Source organism: Malaya genurostris, chromosome 2 (assembly GCF_030247185.1).
Source record: "Malaya genurostris strain Urasoe2022 chromosome 2, Malgen_1.1, whole genome shotgun sequence".
Lineage (NCBI taxonomy): Eukaryota > Metazoa > Arthropoda > Insecta > Diptera > Culicidae > Malaya > Malaya genurostris.
The window spans coordinates 296,594,392-296,614,579 of record NC_080571.1 but is presented as its reverse complement, the minus strand read 5'-3'; the positions used below and the strand labels follow the sequence as shown (position 1 = coordinate 296,614,579).

Sequence of the window (20,188 nt, the reverse complement as noted above, 5' to 3'; positions counted from 1 at the left end):
ACACTCAAAAAAGGATCTCACTTACTTTTATACTTAGTCCGGTATTCCTAATCTTAGGTTCAAATGAATGATCTTATGCTCCTACCGAAAATTAAACATATTTTTCGGTTGCAATTAAAATCATGTTAGTTGATGGCCATACGAACCAACTTCGATTATACGTTCTCGGGTTCTAGTGCCCGAAATACCTACAGTAGTGGAACTCACTTCGTTTTCTCATCGATGTTAGAGAACTGTTCCATTTTGTAGGTTATACTAGTTATTGCACAAAAAATCTCTTTGGTTTATTTTAAGAATCGGAGAGAAATGTTTTTAATAGTATACCACAGTATTATATATGAGAATATGATTGATGTGAGAAAAGAATCATTACACCACTATGTTGTATTAAAACAGGTTTTTGACTGTTTTATTCAGCGTGAACATATGGTAACAGTGTAAAGCTATGGTAGAGTTTTTTCGCCTATTCGCCACTAATGGCGCTACTTGTAATCGTGCACGGTCCCTATATACTAACCTTGCAAAGACAGCTGGTAAAATTTCATTACATTCTATTTATTAGTTTATGAGTTATTGTGCTAAGAGTAAATCTACTTTTGTTATTTTTAGAACAATGGATCAAAAACAATTTCGTGTTTTAATTTTACACTGCTGCTTGATGAGAAAAATACCGTTCAAGCGAAGCAATGGCTTGAAAAGTATTTTGCAGACTCTGCTCCATCAAAAATAACAATAAAACGTTAGTTTGCTGACTTCAAACGTGGTCGTCGAGACACCGATGATGCAGAACACAGTGGACATCCAAATGAGGCCGTAACACCAGAAAACACACAAAAATGATCGAAAAGTGAAGTTGTGTGGTTTATCTGACATCGTAAAGAGCATTTGACTATAAAAAAGCCTTGTTCAAAATGGGTGCCGCTTTTGCTCACTACTGACCAACACCGAGAACGTGTTGATGATTCTGAGCCGTGTTTGACAATGGATGAAACATGGATTCATCACTTCACTCCGGAATCAAAACGATCGTCATCTGAGTGGACAGCAACTGGTGAACCTTATCCAAAGCGCCAGAAAGTACAACAATCGGCTGGAAAGGTTGTGGCTTCGGTATTTTGGGATGTGCGGGATGTAATATATATCCACTATCTTGAGAAAATAACTCCAATAACGCTACATAATATTCACTGTTAATGGTATTAACAGTGAATATTATGTAGCGTTATTGGAGCGTTTGAAGGCTGAAATTGTACAAAAAACGACCGCATATGGCAAAGAAAAAATTTCGTTACATCAAGACAACGCACCGTGTCACAAGTCAATCAAAACTACATGAACGAAACTTCGAATTGCTGCCACATCCACTGTATTCGCCAGATTTGGCTCCCAGCGACTACTGGTTGTACGCAGATCTGAAAAAATGCTCACCGGTACGAAATTTTGCACCAATGAAGAGGTTATCGCTGAAATTGAGGCAAAAGATATCGTTCTACAAAAGTTGTATTGAAATGTTAGAGCGGCGCTGGAATGATTGCGTTGCTCTTGATGGAGAAGACGTTGACGAATAAAGTTAATTTAGAACCAAAAAAATTCTCTTTGTTAGGCCCGGGACTTTTCAGCCCATGTATCAACTAATAATTTATTTTAGCATTTAAAAATGCTGGTGGGTAATGTCAAAGACATAATAGGAGAAAGTGAATACGAATCAAACTGTAACTGTGCATCAATACTAAGGTATGACTTATTGACGACAACTGTATTTTATAAACACTGAGCAAATGAGAGTGTGAAAATACAACAAACAATGTTGTGGTTGTTTTTTTTTTAAGATTTACATTATCAGTGTAGGAAAGCTACGCAATTTAAGAATATTTCAATAGTTCCGTTTTTTTGAAAATTATCTGTGGTGCACAACTGTTGATTACTTCATTTATTTGTCTACATCAGAACCTAATTTCTGGTCTAGGTTTCAGGAACCGGAACTGAATTCAAGAGATAAGTTCTGAACCTGGAACTGACTCAGAATTCAGTTGAAAATTTTAGGTTCCATATAAAAAACTCAATTCGCCGATTTAGTTCTCGAGTTCTGGAACTAAACTTCCAGGTTTTGAATTTAATCCTAGAACTGAGATTTGAGTTTGAATTACGAACCTGAATTAAGAAACTGAATGCAGTTCCAAAATCTAGTTCCAGAACTCTAGTTCCGAATAGAATTTCAGCATGCAGGTTCTGAATTCTGAACCAGAATTCAGGAAGGAAATTCTGAAGCTGAATTCAGGAAGGAAATTCTGAAGCATTCAGAAATTAAACTCCGTTCCAGAAGTCAGTTCCAAAATTCAGCTTCGGAGTTCAGATCTAAAATTTTGTTCCAGAATTCTAAAGTTGAATTCCTGAATCAGTATTCTGGATTCGTATTCCGCACTTGAATTAAGGTATTAAATTTAGTTCTCAAATATAGACGTGAAACCAGTTCCAAAATGATGATTCAGTTCAAGAGTCATAGTTTTAACTTTTAAACTTATATTCATGAACTAATTTATGAAACTGAATTCTGAAACAAAATTCGAAGTCTGAAATAAAGTTCAGAGTTCAAGTAGACCAGAATCCAGGATCTGAATACAGATCCAAGCTTTAGTTTTAGAATTCAGTTGCAGAATCCAATCTAAATGAGGCTTCAGTAGATTTTTTTCGATGCCAGGAAGATCTTTTTACTGCTGTTGGCGGAAAATTCTCACCACAACGTCGGACGTCGGACAAGTCGGACAAGAAGAAGTGATCGATTTTCGAGCATGGTTTACCTCTTATACTTGTCCAGTTACCGAATCTAGTATGATACGCACCTGACTACCTTAAACCCGACGTCCGAGAAAATGGGCAAGCCAGTGTGATGGGTGTTCTTCAATGTTTCCAAAAGTTTGAGTAAACCTAATTTTTGAGTTATTTGCTGACCATATTTCTGATGGCTTAGAGAAAGAAGTAAGTTGTTGCGTTTAGTACAACTCAAGATATCCACGATTAAGTTCTACCCATTCTTCTCCTGTTCGAATTTTTAAAATGCGTCCCATAGTAAAGTAAGACGCATTCACGCCAAAAGCCTTGCACGATACGAAACTGGGTGTCAATAAAAAAATTTCTAAACTAACCGCGTTAGATTTCTTTTTGTCATAATTTTGAGAGCTCAGTAATCTGTGGATGGATTCATATAATTTCACCATCACTCGATTTGGAAACCTTTAACTGAAACATGTATTGCATTTGGTATTTCAATAGTACACCATTGAAAGACCAGTTTGAATTGACTGATGTTTTCACAAACCAATCACAGCATGACATAATGATGTCATCCTTTTGACTTCACGTAAAATACCCCATCGTTCTGCATAGTATGAACTTTCGCACGAAACAGAATCTGTTGGTGTTTTCACTTGAAACAAGACCCAACCATAATAGCTTTCAAATATATGGATGAACTTCAAGCGAAATCAACAAATAAATATAGGCTCTGTCAAATTTTCTTGATCAGTCAAAGCCTGCCTTCATGTAGAACGGACGGGTGAAATATTCGCTTTCTCATCCGTTCAATGAATAGTCAACGGCTCGGTTTGCGGTGTTCAGTAATAAACCGACTAGCACTCGGTTTTTTTTTTGTTCATTAATATAATTTTAAGGCACACTGCTTAAGCTCTAAGATGCCAAGGGCTGACTAGCACTCGGTGTGGTTCGATAATGCCATAGAAAAGGTTACTTGTGCACATCAGCTCGAGCAAGAAAATTAACGGGTTTATTTTATATGCCGATCGTTTCGTATTGATTTTCAATGTGTATGTGTTGGGAAAACCAATTTTCACTTGTAAAATCATTTATAAATTATTAACAACATCATTTGTTCATGTGAAAAGTTATTTTTCGTGTGATCTATTTTCCAAAAAGTAAAGCAAAGGGCCGTATGAATAAAACGTAGCATGCTTGAATTTCGGTAATAAATGCTACGTGTGGATCACGTTCCTGAAAAAAAAACGTTACAAACTGTAGTATTTACTACACGTTTTCGGTAGGTAGCTCTAGAGGTTGCTACTCGTGTGTTTGCTGATAAAGTGAAGTACAGAAATTAAAAAAGTGGCATTTTTACAGATGTAAGTACGTTTCTTGCTTTGTGCATGCTTATGCCAGCTTTTCCGGCTCTGTGTCGATACGGTATGCAGTAAATGCTTAAATTCGGAAGTAGCATTAGCTACATGTTCGAACTTGTTTTTTATTCATACCAAACCGCGTTATACTCTGTGGACTTTGTTTTTGAGAAGATACTACAAACAACAGACTTTACTACATTTTATTCATACGGCCCAAAGTCTTGGTATTGCATTCATTTGGTGGAATTTCCCCTTTCTGTTTCAAACAGACTTCTACGAATCATTGCATGGCTAGTACTCCGATCCTACTGACACTAAGAATCCTTCCAGATCGGGGTTCGAACATACGACAACTGGCTTGTAAGACCAGCTCCCTATGCATTGAATCGTCAAGAAGTAAGACCTTTAATATGAATCTAAGTAAATAGGTTCAGTCTTCTCCGAGAAAATCAAGCGCATGTTTTTTTTAACACACACACAGACATTTTGCGATCTCGACGAACTGATTCAAATGGTTTATGACACTCGGCCCTCCGAGTCTCGGTTCAAAAATCGGTTTTCACAATGCATAAGAACACAGGTTCTAGTTCTGCTCCTGGGTGTAGTTTGCTTTCATGAAATCACATTTTCTATAAGTTTTCATTCATTTAACTTCTCAAATTCTTTGTCCACTTAATAGTACCCGAGTTGGAATGATTTGATAAAAGTAAACAGACAGAAAAATTCTTATGCATTTTTAAATATATAATTAATTTTAAGAATCATCTGAAATTTTTTAAGGAATTCGATTAATTTCAAATGTTTTCAAGCAATAGCAAAAAAAAATCTTGGGCTATCTATTGGAAAAAGTTATCAACAACTAAACATGATTTTGAAGCTACTGATAAAAATTTAAAAATCTAATCTTTCAATATTTGAACTAATCTTCGTAAATTGCATGCAAGTTATATGGTTCCGAAAAAAATACTAAATAATAAACGTAGGGTAGGATTTGGAGTAGGTTTGAAAGTTTCTGAAAATTTTACAAAACAGCGTATAGCTATTAAGACTTGCTCGTGACAAAATCTGCACAGATTAAATTTGGAAACAACCAAATTTTCTGTGAATTCAATCAACGATGGATTTTTATTCATTTAATTGTGCATAGTTTTCTTCACCAGAGCCCTATACCGTTCGATAGGTCGCAATCCCATCCAATTAGATGGACTCATCTCTTTCGATACAGTATGGAGTCCAATCGCCTTCTACCATTCTAAAACATCTTTGCCGTAGTGGCAAGATGTCAAAATCAAGCCAAAATAGCGAGGAAGCGTCATGGGTGCATAGGAACTGTAACAATCGTTTCCTTATGCATTCTTCACGGTATATTTCCCATGGATTGACTGACGTCAGATAGCAGGATGATATCAGTATCGTGTTCTTGTAAAAACGTGTACGTTTTACACTGATTTTTTTTAATTTTCTGTTTTTACCTATTTTTATATATATAAAAAATAGGTATAGAATTCGCTCAAACTTTCGAAAAATTTTCCGAGGCCCGGAGGGCCGAATGACATATACCAATCGATTCAGCTCGACGAACTGAGCAAATGTCTGTGTGTGTGTGTGTGTGTGTGTGTGTATGTGTGTGTGTCCGTATGTGTGTTGTCAACTAAGAGGTCGAGATCTCAGAGATGGCTGGACCGATTTTCATCAAACTAGTCGCAAATGAAAGGTCTCCCCGTCACCCAAAACGCTATTGAATGGTTTTGAGATCGGATGTTTACTTTTTGAGTTATACAAAGTTTTATGTCAAAATTTTCAGTTTTTTGACAGTATCTGTCACAATTGACCTTGGAAACAGAATATGTTTTCAGACTTAGATTCCGCACGGTAATACCTATCCAACAAGCCATAGATTGTTAAAATCCGTCCATTTTTAACGGAGATATCGAAATTTTTCTGTAAGCGACTTTTCCCCCTATTCCAGCAGTAGGAGTTTTGAGCGCTGTATGACAAAGAAATGCTTGGGAGCAACGGAAAACACGATTTTTTATACTGTTACATACAATTGTTTCTAAGAACCAAAAGAATTGTGTACAGCATTCTTTTTCATGACATTTAGCCTCGGACCGATTTTGGCACGGCTCGTTTTTTGGCAACATAATCGTTCGAATATGACATATATAAACCAGATGATGGCAGAATTTTTTTAAATTATTTTGTTTTAAACTACTTACAGCAATAAATGCTGGAACAACATAACATCCATATACCATTCGAATCAGTTCGTCGAGATCAGCAAATGCGTGTGTGACAAATAACTTCAATTAATTTTCTCGGAAAATTTCTTTTCTACAAATTCAGATTCATACGAAAAGTCGTATGCTCCCAAACAAAGTTCCTGCATTATGTTTGGTTCCGACCTCTGGTTTCGGAACTACAGGATGATATGTGAAACGAAATCAAAATTGTGTAACTCATTTTTCTTGAAGATGGCTGAACCGATCTAAGATGCAAATGAAATCTAAGAATCATCTATGATTCAAATGAAAAGTTTCAAAGTTCTATAAAACATCTTGCTTTTCAGTCAGATCCAACTTCCGGTTTCGGGGATTGTATAAAAATGTCTATTCCACATAATTTAATCAGGTTTATCGGGTTAGCAGATTTGGATAGTCGATAAAAAAATTAACTTTTTTCAGTTTTAGTGGTATTCAGTTGTCGATCAGAAGGCACCTAAAAATTTAATTCGTGCTATGATCTCTCAAAGATGTCTTAACTGATTTTCAAATGTTTTGAAACAAATGTAAAGTGTACAGCTACTCAGGTGAATTTATCTGACTTCGGCCATACCGCTTTTAGAATTCCGGTTCCAGTATAAAATCGTTTCTCAAAGCTCAATCGTTTTCTCAAAAAAAGCCTAATCAAATTTCAGAAACAAAAATTTTAATTAAAACAAACTTATATACAAAAATTAATTATTTTATCCAATTATGACTTCCGGTTCTCGAATTACATGATGATGAATTTTTAAAATTCAAACCGATATAGAAGATGACAATCCCGAAAAGCTTCAAAGTTGAACTCAAAACTGTTGTAATTTATTCGTCATATGGCCATACGAATCGGTTTGGGTTATGCTGGTTCCTGAATACCGGCTCTGGAAGTACCTTAAATTACCGTAAACTCTAGAGTGGAACTTACATATCATGGCATGTTTAATCGATTATCACACTTCTAGATTCAAATTCGATCCGATTTGCAGTTTCGACATTACAGAGTAATGAGTGATTAAAATCTCAAATTGTCGCTTAAAACGAGGGTCATTAAAATAATGTCATGAAAACTTAAACACCGAAGAATATTCATGCAAAAAACACATGCGGATTGATAAAAATAGGTATCATCTCACTGCTAGGTGGATTAAACACGTTTTTTAATTTCTGTTCATCGTAACGAAAAGAAAACAAAAAAAATTGTTTGAAAATGTTAATTTCGTGCTGAATTCAGCGATTATTGAGTGCTCTCGATTACGTGGAAAATAAAATTTTACGTGCAGGGCTCAAACGTGCACATATTTTTCACCTTGAAATTCATAACGGATTCTTAATAAATACCTAAATATTGATATCTATATGTCAATTCTATTGTATATCACTTATTAAAACTTGATTTACTTGATTTTGAAGACTATCGACTGGATTTTTATAAACTGGTTGTGATAATCGGCTTTTCAGTCACTAGTGAATTAAAACAAATATTAAAAACCAAAAATATTCGTTTTAACCCACTAGTGAATGGAAAGCCGATCATCGCAATCAGTTTACTTGATTTACTATAAATTCAAGTAAAACGTTCATTATATGCAGTGAAACAATCAAATAGCCTACAATAAAGCCTCTAGTCAGTTTCAGCATAAATTATTTGGTACAGCAGGGCTTTAATTTTCGAGACAGTACCTATAATTTCGACAAGCAGGATTAAAAAAAAAGGTTGATACCAAAAGAGAATCCATTCGAACATGGCTTCACTTTCTTCGCGCTCAATAAAGAATCTTGAAATTTGGCATCCTACTGTATTGGTTCATCATTTCTGCGTGAAATTTTACTATCCGCTTAAGCCCTATAGGGAATTTGGTTTGGCCCTGCGATTCATTAAACATTGAATTCTAGGTTGGTCACTTCATCGCGACTGCCCTGTTATTTGGAATAATATGCATTAGTTTTCGTATTAAACTAATGCATATTATTCCAAATAACAGGAATTGTAGCTGATGGTTAGACCTACACAACGTTAAAGATAACGTGGGTAAAAACCAAGTTATAATAAATATTCGTTTTTATTTTCCAAAAAGTGTCCGGTTTAGCCTCGGTCTCCCGTATAATAAATTAGTAAGAGTTAAATCTGCTATTCGATGCGCGGGCTATTCGCTTTGAATTTCTGCATCGCTATAACAGCAGTGTTGCACATTTATCGTACTATTTTTTTGTGATATTATTTCTAAAAGTTAAAGCGAAGTTATTGTATCCGAATTTACCACAATTCGTTTATTGGAAGTCGAATAATTCGCAAACTATCAAGGAAGCTGTACTAATGGGATGACTATTGGTACAATAATCATATATTCCTAAAAAAAATCCTGTCTGTAATATGCAGTTCGGGTTATAAAAATTATTCAATTTAATCATAATTAATTAGAATATCATCCATCAGGTCACTCATTTCGTCGGAAAAATTGCATCTACCAGACCATTTACGAATGAATTACCCATCTCAAATTTCAATTTAAACAAAGATTCTTGTACAAATAATAATCTCATCAGTGTATTCGACCACATAATCATCGGATTGCGATGAATTCAGAACCAGGACTGTCGCTTCGGCATTAAAAATGCAATATCACTTAAAATTTTATCTAAATTATGTAATGCGTGGAAATAACAGATTTTACTTTAACTTACATTGATTCTAACATATGAGATGAAAGGTGAAGTTAAAATGATTAAGGGTTCGGTTACTCCATATATCACGCTATTTTTTTTTAACGGCCAATAAGCCACCTGTCAACTTCCACTTTAGAAAGGAATTCCAAGCGAGCTATGAAAGATAGAGTATTAAATTTAACACCAGACGAAAGAGAAAACTTTTCTCTGCCGTTTACTATTATGCCTTACTCTCAGCGAGTGCCGAGTCATTCAAAATTACTCTTCAAAGTGAATGTTGATGGATGGCTTATTGGCCGTTATAAGAAAAAAAAACTCGTGATATGAAGTTTATCATAACGTCAGCGACGGTACACTAACGACAGTAATTTTGCAACTCTGCTACCATCTGTAGGACACAAGCTGAACATAGAGACCTGAAAAGCTCTACTAGCTCAAGTTACTCTCTACCGAGTGCAGCGCTGCTCATGCGGAGAATGGTTGAAGTAAAATTGAGTGGAAAATTAAAACGAATTCAACGAATGTGGGCAACTACAGACAACAGACATCTAGATTTTCGCTTGCTACAAGGCGAAAATAAGGTACTGACTGCTTCCATCTACTCGACTGCTTGTCCCAATCCTATAAAATATCATTCTCGGTCTCGAACAATAACAAAATTCTCATATTTCCGATTTTTTTCGTCTAAACCGATTGGAATACTTCTCACACGATTCACACATGTCTTAAGCTCGCAATTTTAAATTAACCCGCACCAAAACGAAAATTCGATGCGATTGGACTTGACACAGTGGTAATAACGATGACATATGCAAATGATCGCCAGGTAGATCATTTAAAATTTTACACAAATTTCATATAGAAGCCTGGATATCTGTTGTCTGTGACTTAACCAACTAATTGCTAACTGAATGTTCAAATATTTCTAAATCCTTATTCGGGATGCTCTTACATCAATCAATCTTGAAATTTTGAATGATGTATATGCTGATGTTGTGTCACAATAGCATTGCAATCTGTTATCTGGTTACTTTTACTACCTTCGAAAATGTTTTCTTACAAGCTTACAATAAACAAAAGCGGAATGCTCCGTAGTTTTTTAAGAATGATTTTGTTCAAGCCGGCTTCAACCGTGAATGAACACTCACATGAAATTTAATGCCATTCAATTCCAAATCCGACATAGCTGCTAAAGCCAACCAACTTGATTTAATTAAATCAAATTCTTCAAAACACCCTAAACAATCGTTGAAAAGACAGCCTACCTTTGTTCGGTTGGTCGTCTCATGAAGTATTCCGTGACCTCCTGTCCATCTGGTTCACATATCCTTGGTCTCCGGAAGCTTCCAAACCCACTGTACAGTTCACTTCCTCCTCCACCACCACCGCCAACGGAATCATCCGCGTCCGTACCGTTATCGTGCTTCCTTCGCTTGGGGGGACAAATGAAATCCCGCTCGGACATTGTATCTTGATCTAAAATAGCAAAAACAAAAGCATTAGCAACATTCACCAACCGATCAATCAATCGAACGGGAACAGCACAGTTTCCCAACACTTACCCGAGGGTGTATCAACGCGTATCACCGAACCGGTATCGGAATCGGCCGAGCTCCACACCTGATCGAACTGGGACCAGCCCTGCTGCTCCAGAGACGGTGGCTGACCTCGGCCGTCGTCATCGTCCGAGGTTTCCTCCACGATGGTTTCCAGCATCCGACTCGAACCGGTCGCCAACTGTTGGTCCGATTCGGTCGCCTCGGCATACGCCGGCAACCAGGGGAATGAAATGTCATCGGAAACGTCGAATATGTTCTGCTCCATAGCGCCTCGGGCGGTTCAGCTACATTTTACAACTGAAAAAGGGATGGGAGAAGAAAATCGTGAGTGAACGACGATCGAAGAGTTAAGCTTCACTGCAGATGATCTAAACAAGTACCCTTTTCAAGTCGTCGGTATGCTATAAGGCAAAATACTTTCATTCAACTGGGTGCAGCAGCACCGGATCCGTTTCGCGCGATCGTTTCGTGATCAAGATGATCTCGATTATTGCCATAAAAAAAAATCTCAGTCTCTGTTGTCGTCTGCATTCGCAAATTCATTCAATGTAAAATGTGGTATGACACAGTTTTGCGGTTTGGTTCATTCAACGATTGACGTTGGTTTGGCGAACGACCGCCGTGGGGAACGCCGTCAGGACTATTGATGTCTGCTTTTTATAGCACTGGTGAAACGTGCTGGCTGCTTGCGCACATTGCTTCGACAGGTACGATTATATAGTGAATGTAGCAATTTAGCAGAACCACAGCATAATTGGGAGTGCTTTTAGAGTCTTAAATTGAGTCCCGTTCCGTGTTCACCATAGATAATCTTGGCGTCTCGATAGTCACTGCCTGATGGTGCATTCTTGTCAGTGATAAGAATCAGTGTGACTATTCGCTTTATGTTTTATTACTTGGATTGAAATTCTCCAAATGGGAAAAATTTTAATGAGTAAGTCTAGAGTACTCTGAAATATTCAGAGCAACCAAAAGATGCACAGTATTTGGAAATAACTTACATAACGTTTAAAGTTTTGAACATTCATAACCCTACAACTCCGCAACCAGGAATCGGATGCGATTAAAATTTAATAGCAAACTTACAAGACCATATGATACATAAGTTATATTTGTTTTTGTGAAAATCGGTCTAAAAATCTCGGAAAAATAGTAGCGTTTGCCATCCTGGAGTTCGGTTCTGGGAGCCGGTATAGCCAGAGACAGTTCGTTTGATCAGCGAACTATGAAAATTGAAATGGGAATTCGTTCCTCGTTACATGATTATAAAAAACTCACCAATAATGAAAAAATATTGCACTTGTAATTCCGGAACCTACAGTAAAATCGCCTTCTACTTGAATCTATGTTTGCATAACCTTGCGTCAAATTACATTACACGATCTCTCTCTCTCTCTCTCTCTGTCACACTCTCTCACCAGCCAAGGATGGCTTTTATCGTATCAAATAACGCTCACTGGCAACTCTTCACACGATTGAATCAGTGCCATCCAAGAGACGGATATCATCGCAACAACAAAAACCCGGCATGGCTCATTTAACATAGAATCGACACCAGTGCGAGAGCGAATTTCTCTCGATGACATTTCTGAGAATCAAAGGTTAGCACGCTGCTGTGGGGATCTTCTCTGAAGCAACAAACGGTCGATTATTCTCGTTTCGCGATCCGATTCTATACAGGCAGTTGATAATTGCGATAGAATCCGGTTATTCTAACTAAGTGCATATAATTTTTGTATAAGTTGTGTCTATGAACATGTCTGTGAATGTTCCACACAAGGGTTTTGAAATATTGCAACCTAGTATGAGAATCATCAAGTTGAATCATCGATTCGATTTTCTGCGATAATTGTCAACTTGCGATTCTCTCTTGGGAAATTCCACACAGGAACGATCATTATCAGACTGTAATTTTTTTTAAGAGCGTGAAATACTCAGACTATGAAGTGGAGCGAAGAAATGTAACAAAATTCTCTCACGGTTCATGCATTGAGAGACTCGAGTTCTTGTAGCATCTTCTGTACCGGATTGAAAATGTTGCATACAATTTAGATAGCAATATAGCAGTTTCTGTCAAATTTTCGGCAATCACCAACACTGCTCACCAGCGATGCCAGACTGTAACACTGTCAATTCCGCAAATTTTACCTGAACGGAAAAGGTATATACGGTGCCTAGAGCAGAGATCAGTGCAGTAAAACTTCATTCAATTCAATTGAAACCTAATGTAAAACACACTGACGATCTCTCTACTGCAGTAAGCTTCACACTCTGACACGCACAAAGTTTGCTGACGTACCGAACGCTTCAATCGATTCACTTCAAATCAAAATTCAGTATAACCAACGTCAGTTGATCTTTTGAAATAATAAAATATCTCTTTCAATAGTGTGAGAGCGGCCTTCAAATGAGGTTCATGTAAGCATTCGAATTGGTTCAAGGTAATAGATGAAAGACAAACCATATAGCTGAAATATCAATTACAGAAAAGATATAAATTAATAGTTTCCTCCTTCAGTTTTCATTTGTAATACTTCACTCCATTTTTAATTCTATCACTCCAAAAAACATTGAATTTTACAGGTGACTTAATCCCTCATACGATGTAATTCATAAAGACCTAATTTGTCAAATGACGGAAAATTTTATTTGTTATGACTTAATGTTAGATTAGCTTGAATTTTACTGGTTTCGACTGTAACTTGCGTTCTGCTAGCAGGTGCGACTGTATGAATTTAAATTCACCTTTTAACAGTCAAGCAGATGCATGCTTCTGTGGTTCAGTCGATTAACAGACGTACTTGCGATCCAATGATTCTCGGTTCAATTCGCGGCGATTACTATCAGTATTCTTTTTTTTATTTCAATGAATTTCATGGCATGGAGTTTTAGACACAATATTAAATGTTCTTCCACATAAATTTGCGTGAACTGCTCCATTTATGTACATCTAATAAGATGTAAAAATTTTTAAGTGTGTATTCATTCGAAAATGCTCACTACAAACAGTGAAGACAATATAACAGCCAGACTACTTGGCACTTGAAACTGAGCAAGCAAAAGTTCAAATGACTACGTACAATTATTCAACTGACGGTGAATTATGGGAGCTTCACTTGAAAATGGCAGCAAAAGTCAAATGAATTTGTATCGATATACTGACGGTCAGTGGCCATAAATTTCCTTTTCATCTGATATTATTCGATTGAAACTGAAATTTTACCGGACTGGCAGAAATATTTAAAACCAAATGCTCTTCCGTAATCTTTTCAAAGGCATGCTTCCAGATAACATGCATTACATGACGACCAGGATGTAGACCATGTTCGATGTACGTTGCTTCTATATCTGTTTTGAGTTTTAGAGTGGCTAAAACAAGATCAGAGTGGCGAAATGGTAGCGCGTATGCACGGAATGCATAAGAACGCAGGTTCGAGTCCTGTCTCTGAGCGTATCTTTTTCCAAAAATTCATCTTTTCTGTTAGTTTTTCTTTCACTTGGCTTCTCCAAAATATATTTCCGCTCAGTCATTGCAAAAACTGATGCATTACATGCCAGAGGACCTAAAATCTAGGTTATTTTCTAGAAGATTTTTTTTTCACTTACTATTGTTTTAAAAAGTATTTATTGTGTACTAAATGATGAGTTCAATTTCTAGGTGCATTTTCAATCAAGATAATTCCATAACTTTGTTTGTTAAAAAAAAATGGTGACTTTCCTGTGAATAAATGAACTGCAGATACAAATTGTTAACTTAAGAACAAAACAAAGTGGATTTAAAAATTACCTGAAACTCTTTAAGGAGTTCAATAAATTTCAAATGTTTTCAAGCAATTCCAGAAAATAATCTTGGGCAATTCTGAACGCATATAGGAAAAAATGGAAAAAGCTATCAACAACTAAACATGTTTTTGAAGCTACTGATGGAAACTTATAAATCTGATCTTTCAATATTTGAAAAGATCTCCGAAAATAGCTTGAAAATTACTTGGTTCCGAAAAAATACTTTCCATGTAGGGTAATGAGTGATTTGGAGCAGGTTTAGGAGTTTCGTTCGTGACTAAATCTGCACAGATTAAATTTGGAATGAAACAAATTTGTTGTTAGTTGCATCCAAGATGTATTTTTCATTCATTTAATTGTGCATTATTCGTCACCATAAACTAGTTTCAGTTACTTAATTAGGCTTTAAGAAGAATCTACGAACTTTTTACTCCGTCCATTAGGATCTGTGCAGACTTCTCTGCAACCGATTCAACTGGTCTCGTCCAAGATTAATAGAAAAAAACCCTTCTTAATCCACCTAGTGGTGTGATAATGCCTTTCTCTTCTTTCATAACAGTCTCATGAAAATATGTTTCATACATTTATTAAATAATTTTAGACGCCAATTGATTCAGATTGATTTGAGTAGTTCACAAAAGCATGCTTCAGTGTTTTTTTTTTTTTTTTTTTTTTTTTTTTTTTGTTTCAATTATAGAGGCTTTAACATCTTAGATCATTCGCCTCTTCGGACCAGAAAATTTTTCTGACCCTATGTGCGGGGTTGGGAATCGAACCCAGGCGGGCTGCGTGAAAGGCATCGACTATCCCATCACGCTACACCCGTCCCCTTTCAACAGTACTGTTTACATGCTGAATTAGTATTTAACCTTGCCAGTTCAGCAGTACTGTCACCATGAATTGTGAATCTAAGTTTGTCAAAATCGGTTCAGCCATCTCCGAGAAAACCTAGTGAGATTATTTGACACACATACACACAAAACCCCTCCTAATCCACCTAGTGGTGTGATAATGCCTTTCTCTTCTTTCATAACAGTCTCATGAAAATATATTTCATACTTTTATTAAATAATTTCGGATACTAATTTTGACACCAATTGATTCAGATTGATTTGAGTAGTTCACAAAAGCATGCTTCAGTGTTTTATGTCACACAGTCAGCATCATTTTTCCAAACCAGTGCTTGACATTTGCGTTGCCTATTTGTATGAGAACAGTGATGCTAATCTAAAATAAAAAAGCCTTCTTAGTCCACTTAGTGAAATTTTCATATATCTTGAAAAATCACCATAGGGGGGAGTACATGAAATTTTCGAAATCGAAAAAAAAATTTTGATGCCAAAAGGCTTAGAATTGCATGAAACGTCGAGATTTAGTGTCATCTCGAAAAAAAATTTTTTGAAAAAATCGACTTTTTGGGACTTAGAAAAAATATGAAAATTTTTCTAAGTCCCAGAAAGTTGATTTTTTCAAAAAAATTTTTTTTTGAGATGACACTAAATTTCGATGTTTTATGCAGTTTTAAGAGTTTTGGCATCAAAAAAAATTTTCGATTTTGGAAATTTCATGTACTCCCCCCTATGGTGCTTTTTCAAGATCGATAATTGTCAAACCCTTTACCACCGGGCAGCACCTCTTAAGCATGTCCAATTTAGGTCAAATTTTGCATGAAGGCTTTTTTCGAGGTGCTTAAACTTTTGAGCACTAGAACTTCACGAAAATAGAGTTGATCCCAAAATTTTGGCACCCTTATATATACAAGAGCGGTAAAAACCAACGTGTTTTGTCGGTTACGTCACTTATACCATCATATATCTGGAACCAAAAGTCACAACCATTTGATCTTCGAACTTGATCAACGGCCCGCCAGTAGCTTTCAAACGAGTCCAAGTTTGTTCAAATCGGTTCAGCCATCTCTGAGAAAATTGAGCGCGTTCAAATACAACGCTTTTTGTCGGTTACGTCACTTATACAATCATATCTCCGGAACCAAAAGTCACAGCCATTTGATCTTCGAACTTGATCAATGGTCAGACAGTAGCTTACAAACGAGCCCAAGTTTGTTAAAATCGGATCAGCCATCTCTGAGAAAATTGAGCGCGTTCAAATACAACGCTTTTTGTCGGTTACGTCACTTATACAATCATATCTCCGGAACCAAAAGTCACAGCCATTTGATCTTCGAACTTGATCAATGGCCCGACAGTAGCTTTCAAACGAGCCCAAGTTTGTTAAAATCGGTTCAGCCATCTCTGAGAAAATTGAGCGCGTTCAAATATCTTCTAAAGGTGCACACACACACATACACACACACATACACACAGACATTTTCCGATCTCGTCGAACTGAGTCGAATGGTATATAACACTATGGGTCTCCGAGGCTCCGTTCGAAAGTCGGTTTTTCCAGCAATTCTAATACCTTTCTATAGAGAAAGGCAAAAAATATAGTTGTAGCCAAGGATGGCTTTTATCGTATCAAAGAACGCTCACTAGCAACTCCTCACACGATTCAATCAGTGCCATCAAAGAGAGACGGATATCATCGCAGCAACAAAAAACCGGCATGGTTCATTTAACACAGAATGGACACCAGTGCGAGAGCGAATTTCTCTCGATAACCTGTCTGAGAATCAAAGGTTAGCTCGCTGCTTTAGGAATTCTCTCTGAAGCAACAAACGGTCGTTTTTTCTCGTTTCGCGATCCGATTCTATACAGGCAGTGATAATTGCGATAGAATCATTTTACTATTACCGCTTATTCTAACTATGTGCATATAACTTTCGTATAAGTTGTTTCTATGAAAATGTATGCGAATGTTCCACACAAGGGTTTTGAAATATTGCAACCTAGTATGAGAATCATCAAGCGATAATTGTCAACTTGCGATTCTCTCTTGGGAAATTCCATACAACAACGATCTTTATCAGACTGTAAATTTTTTTAGGGCCGTGAAATACTCAGAGTATGAAGTGGAGCGAAAAAATGTAGAGAAATGATCACGCGGTTCATGCATTGAGAGACTCGAGTTCTTGTAGCATCTTATACCGGATTGAAAATGTTGTATACAATATAGATAGCAATATAGCAGCTGAGCAATTCCAGGAATGAGTAGACGAAAAAGTGATAAAATCAGAATCGACCTTCTCCGATTTGGATGAAACTTTGCACAGGGCATGACTGATTTTAAAAAAGGGCGTATGTATTTTTGCATTTCACCAAACTTGCCTTTTTCAAATCGTTGTAACTCGGAAACCGTTAATTGTACAAAAATAGCGTTCAGGAAGAAGTTGTAGGGAATCGATTGGGCACTCTAAAAAAATATTCGCTGAGAAAAATTTCGGATTTTTTTCTCAATAATTTCAAAATGAACCAAAAAAATTAAATTAAAAAAAATCAGGGTTCGATTTTTTGTCGTGAATACGACTTACTTTACTATGGGGCGCCTTTTCAAAATTTACTCTGTACAAGAATGGGCATAACTTTATCGCGAATATCTCTTGATGTACTTCATCCAACAACATAATTATTTCTACAAACTATCGGAAATGTGATCAAGAATTTGTGATTAAATTTTCAACAGCGTGAGAAAACCGTCAATAATTGAAAACCAAAGTTTTCGAAAACTTTTGGAAATAATGAAGAAATTTCATTACACTTGCTTGCCTTTTTCGCACCCGCTTTTTCGCTATCTGGCATCGCTGCCACCAACATCAGTAAGAACAAAGCAAGCTCAGGTCGTTCTTTCATTTGGACTTCAGTCGTCAGTGTTGTGATTTTTTTTCCTTCAGTTTATCCGCTATCTTTTTCTTGACACAGATGTACACGTCTGTTCATCTCAAATATCTTCGTGTGAATGACGCATGCTTTGCTTTTTCTTTTAGATCAGAGCTGTTTACTGTTGCCAAAGTTTGTTTATTGTTACTATAGATAAGAGTTTGTAAGTGTTTGTAATCAAATAAAAATCGATTTTTTTATTGCAATCGCGAATGATCTCTTCTCTTTCATTTACACACAAGTTCTCACTTTCGCCCTTTGATTAGGAAAGAGAATCATATTCGTTAAGTTCCATATAGCATTTCTGAAGGGCCAACGCCAAACTGTTATACAATGAAATTTGTTCTCCCGAAAGGTCAAAATTGCATGTCAATTAGAAAAAGCAATGAAGTAAAATATGAATGTTTTAATTGTTTTATCATTTCAGGTTTATTCTACTACATTCGCCTTCATCTCTACTCTAATCACAAATATTGTAAACAAATTTGCTATCAAATCTGGCAGGTTTTCTAACTTGTGAATGGTCTCGAAGTAATCTTTCTGACGATGGCTTTTTATAAGTTGGTGAAATTTTTACTGTTGACTTCGGCTTCGGGTTTTGATCAATTTTACTTGAAATGATGTTTTGATCTGAAACTACCCGGTTATCGAGATGAGATTCTGTTGGTGCTAACCTCACATCTTGCAGATTCCGAGTATGTTGCACGCCGCTACGACTGAGAATGACCACTTTTGTTCCATCTCTGATCAGTACTTTAAAACGTTTCTTTGAAAATGTTGAATCCATTTTTGTTTTCCTTGGTTGTACTAAAAGAACAGTGTCGCCAATTCGAATTGGTGATTCTTTCGTCGTGAATACGACTTACTTTTGTCGTGAATACGACTTACTTTACTATGGGGCGCCTTTTCAAAATTATCCACATGAAGGAATGGGCAGAACTTAATCGTGAATATCTCGACTTGTATTAACGGTAGCAACATAATTCTTTCACTATTTCATCATAGATATGATCAGAAATTCAAGATAATATTTTGAACAGTGTGAGATAACCACAAACAACTCAAAAATTAGGTTTTCTCAAAATTTGAAAACATCGCGGAAAACTCTTTACTTTCGCTTGGGTTTTTCGCGCAAGGACGACGATTTTGAGGTAGTCATCATTTCTTCTTGTGCGTTGGACGCATTCAAGCAGCGGCATCGTAGAGCGCACCTTCTGTGTAATTGAAAAAAGAAACGCACAGGTCGTAGTTCTCATTTGCCTTCCGGTCGTCAAGGCGAGAAGACGCATTAAACCAGTTTGGCATCATTTGGCACTGCCAGCGGATGTGTTGCGGCTTGTTCGCAAAGCTAGTACAATTCTAACAAGAGCGATTGCGTCAGACAGTAGAGCTACTGGTCGTTTGCATTGGAGAGAAAGAAAAATCAGCCGTTCTGATGGCTCTAAATGTTATCTAAAGATCTATTCAGATTACTTCTTTGCAAATCGAAGGTAAAAATCATCAGTTTAATGAAAATCCCAAATAATTTGATTGGCTTCATGCACTTTTCGCTGTGCGAAAATCGTTCGAGAAAAATGTTCCGAACTGTGCTAAATATCGTAGAGAATTCCACAATTTGGTTCTCCTAAAAGACAGAAATGAATGCTGTACAGCATCTTGATAGTTTCTTTCAATGAAATTTGCAAATCCGAAATGAGATAATCGACGTCAAAATTCTATAAGTGCCTATATGTGTGGCCGTTGGAACCCCTCATTTGTGAAAAAGCTACAAGAAGAATCATGTAAAAGAAGCCCTTTTAAGGAAAATTGATTCAGTTTTTCATCATTTGGCACCACGAGCGAATGTGTTGCGATTCGTCAGTTTTATTTGTATTCACGACATTCAGTTATGTGTCTGACATTACACACCCGTACTTTTTTGATAGTTTTTATTTTAAAGCATCTGTGCCTTTTGTAAAATGAAGAAGTTACAGCTAAAACAATTTACAGATATTTTCGAAATTTCAAGTTCTCAT

The 20,188-nt window shown here is 36.5% G+C and overlaps 1 protein-coding gene across 6 annotated transcripts in view; it reads right to left on the bottom strand.

Annotated features, from left to right (window-relative positions):
- The window catches only part of LOC131430659 (uncharacterized), a 367,753-nt gene that overhangs the window by 250,513 nt on the left and 97,052 nt on the right, over positions 1-20,188 (bottom strand). For all 6 annotated transcript variants that reach the window (XM_058595798.1, XM_058595799.1, XM_058595800.1 and 3 more), the window contains exons 2-3: positions 10,618-10,911; positions 10,321-10,531 (exon numbers count right to left, since the gene is read on the bottom strand). In XM_058595798.1, coding sequence (XP_058451781.1) covers positions 10,321-10,531; positions 10,618-10,879 — 473 coding nt within the window. In that variant the 5' untranslated portion in view covers positions 10,880-10,911. The remainder of the gene's footprint in view (positions 1-10,320; positions 10,532-10,617; positions 10,912-20,188) is intronic.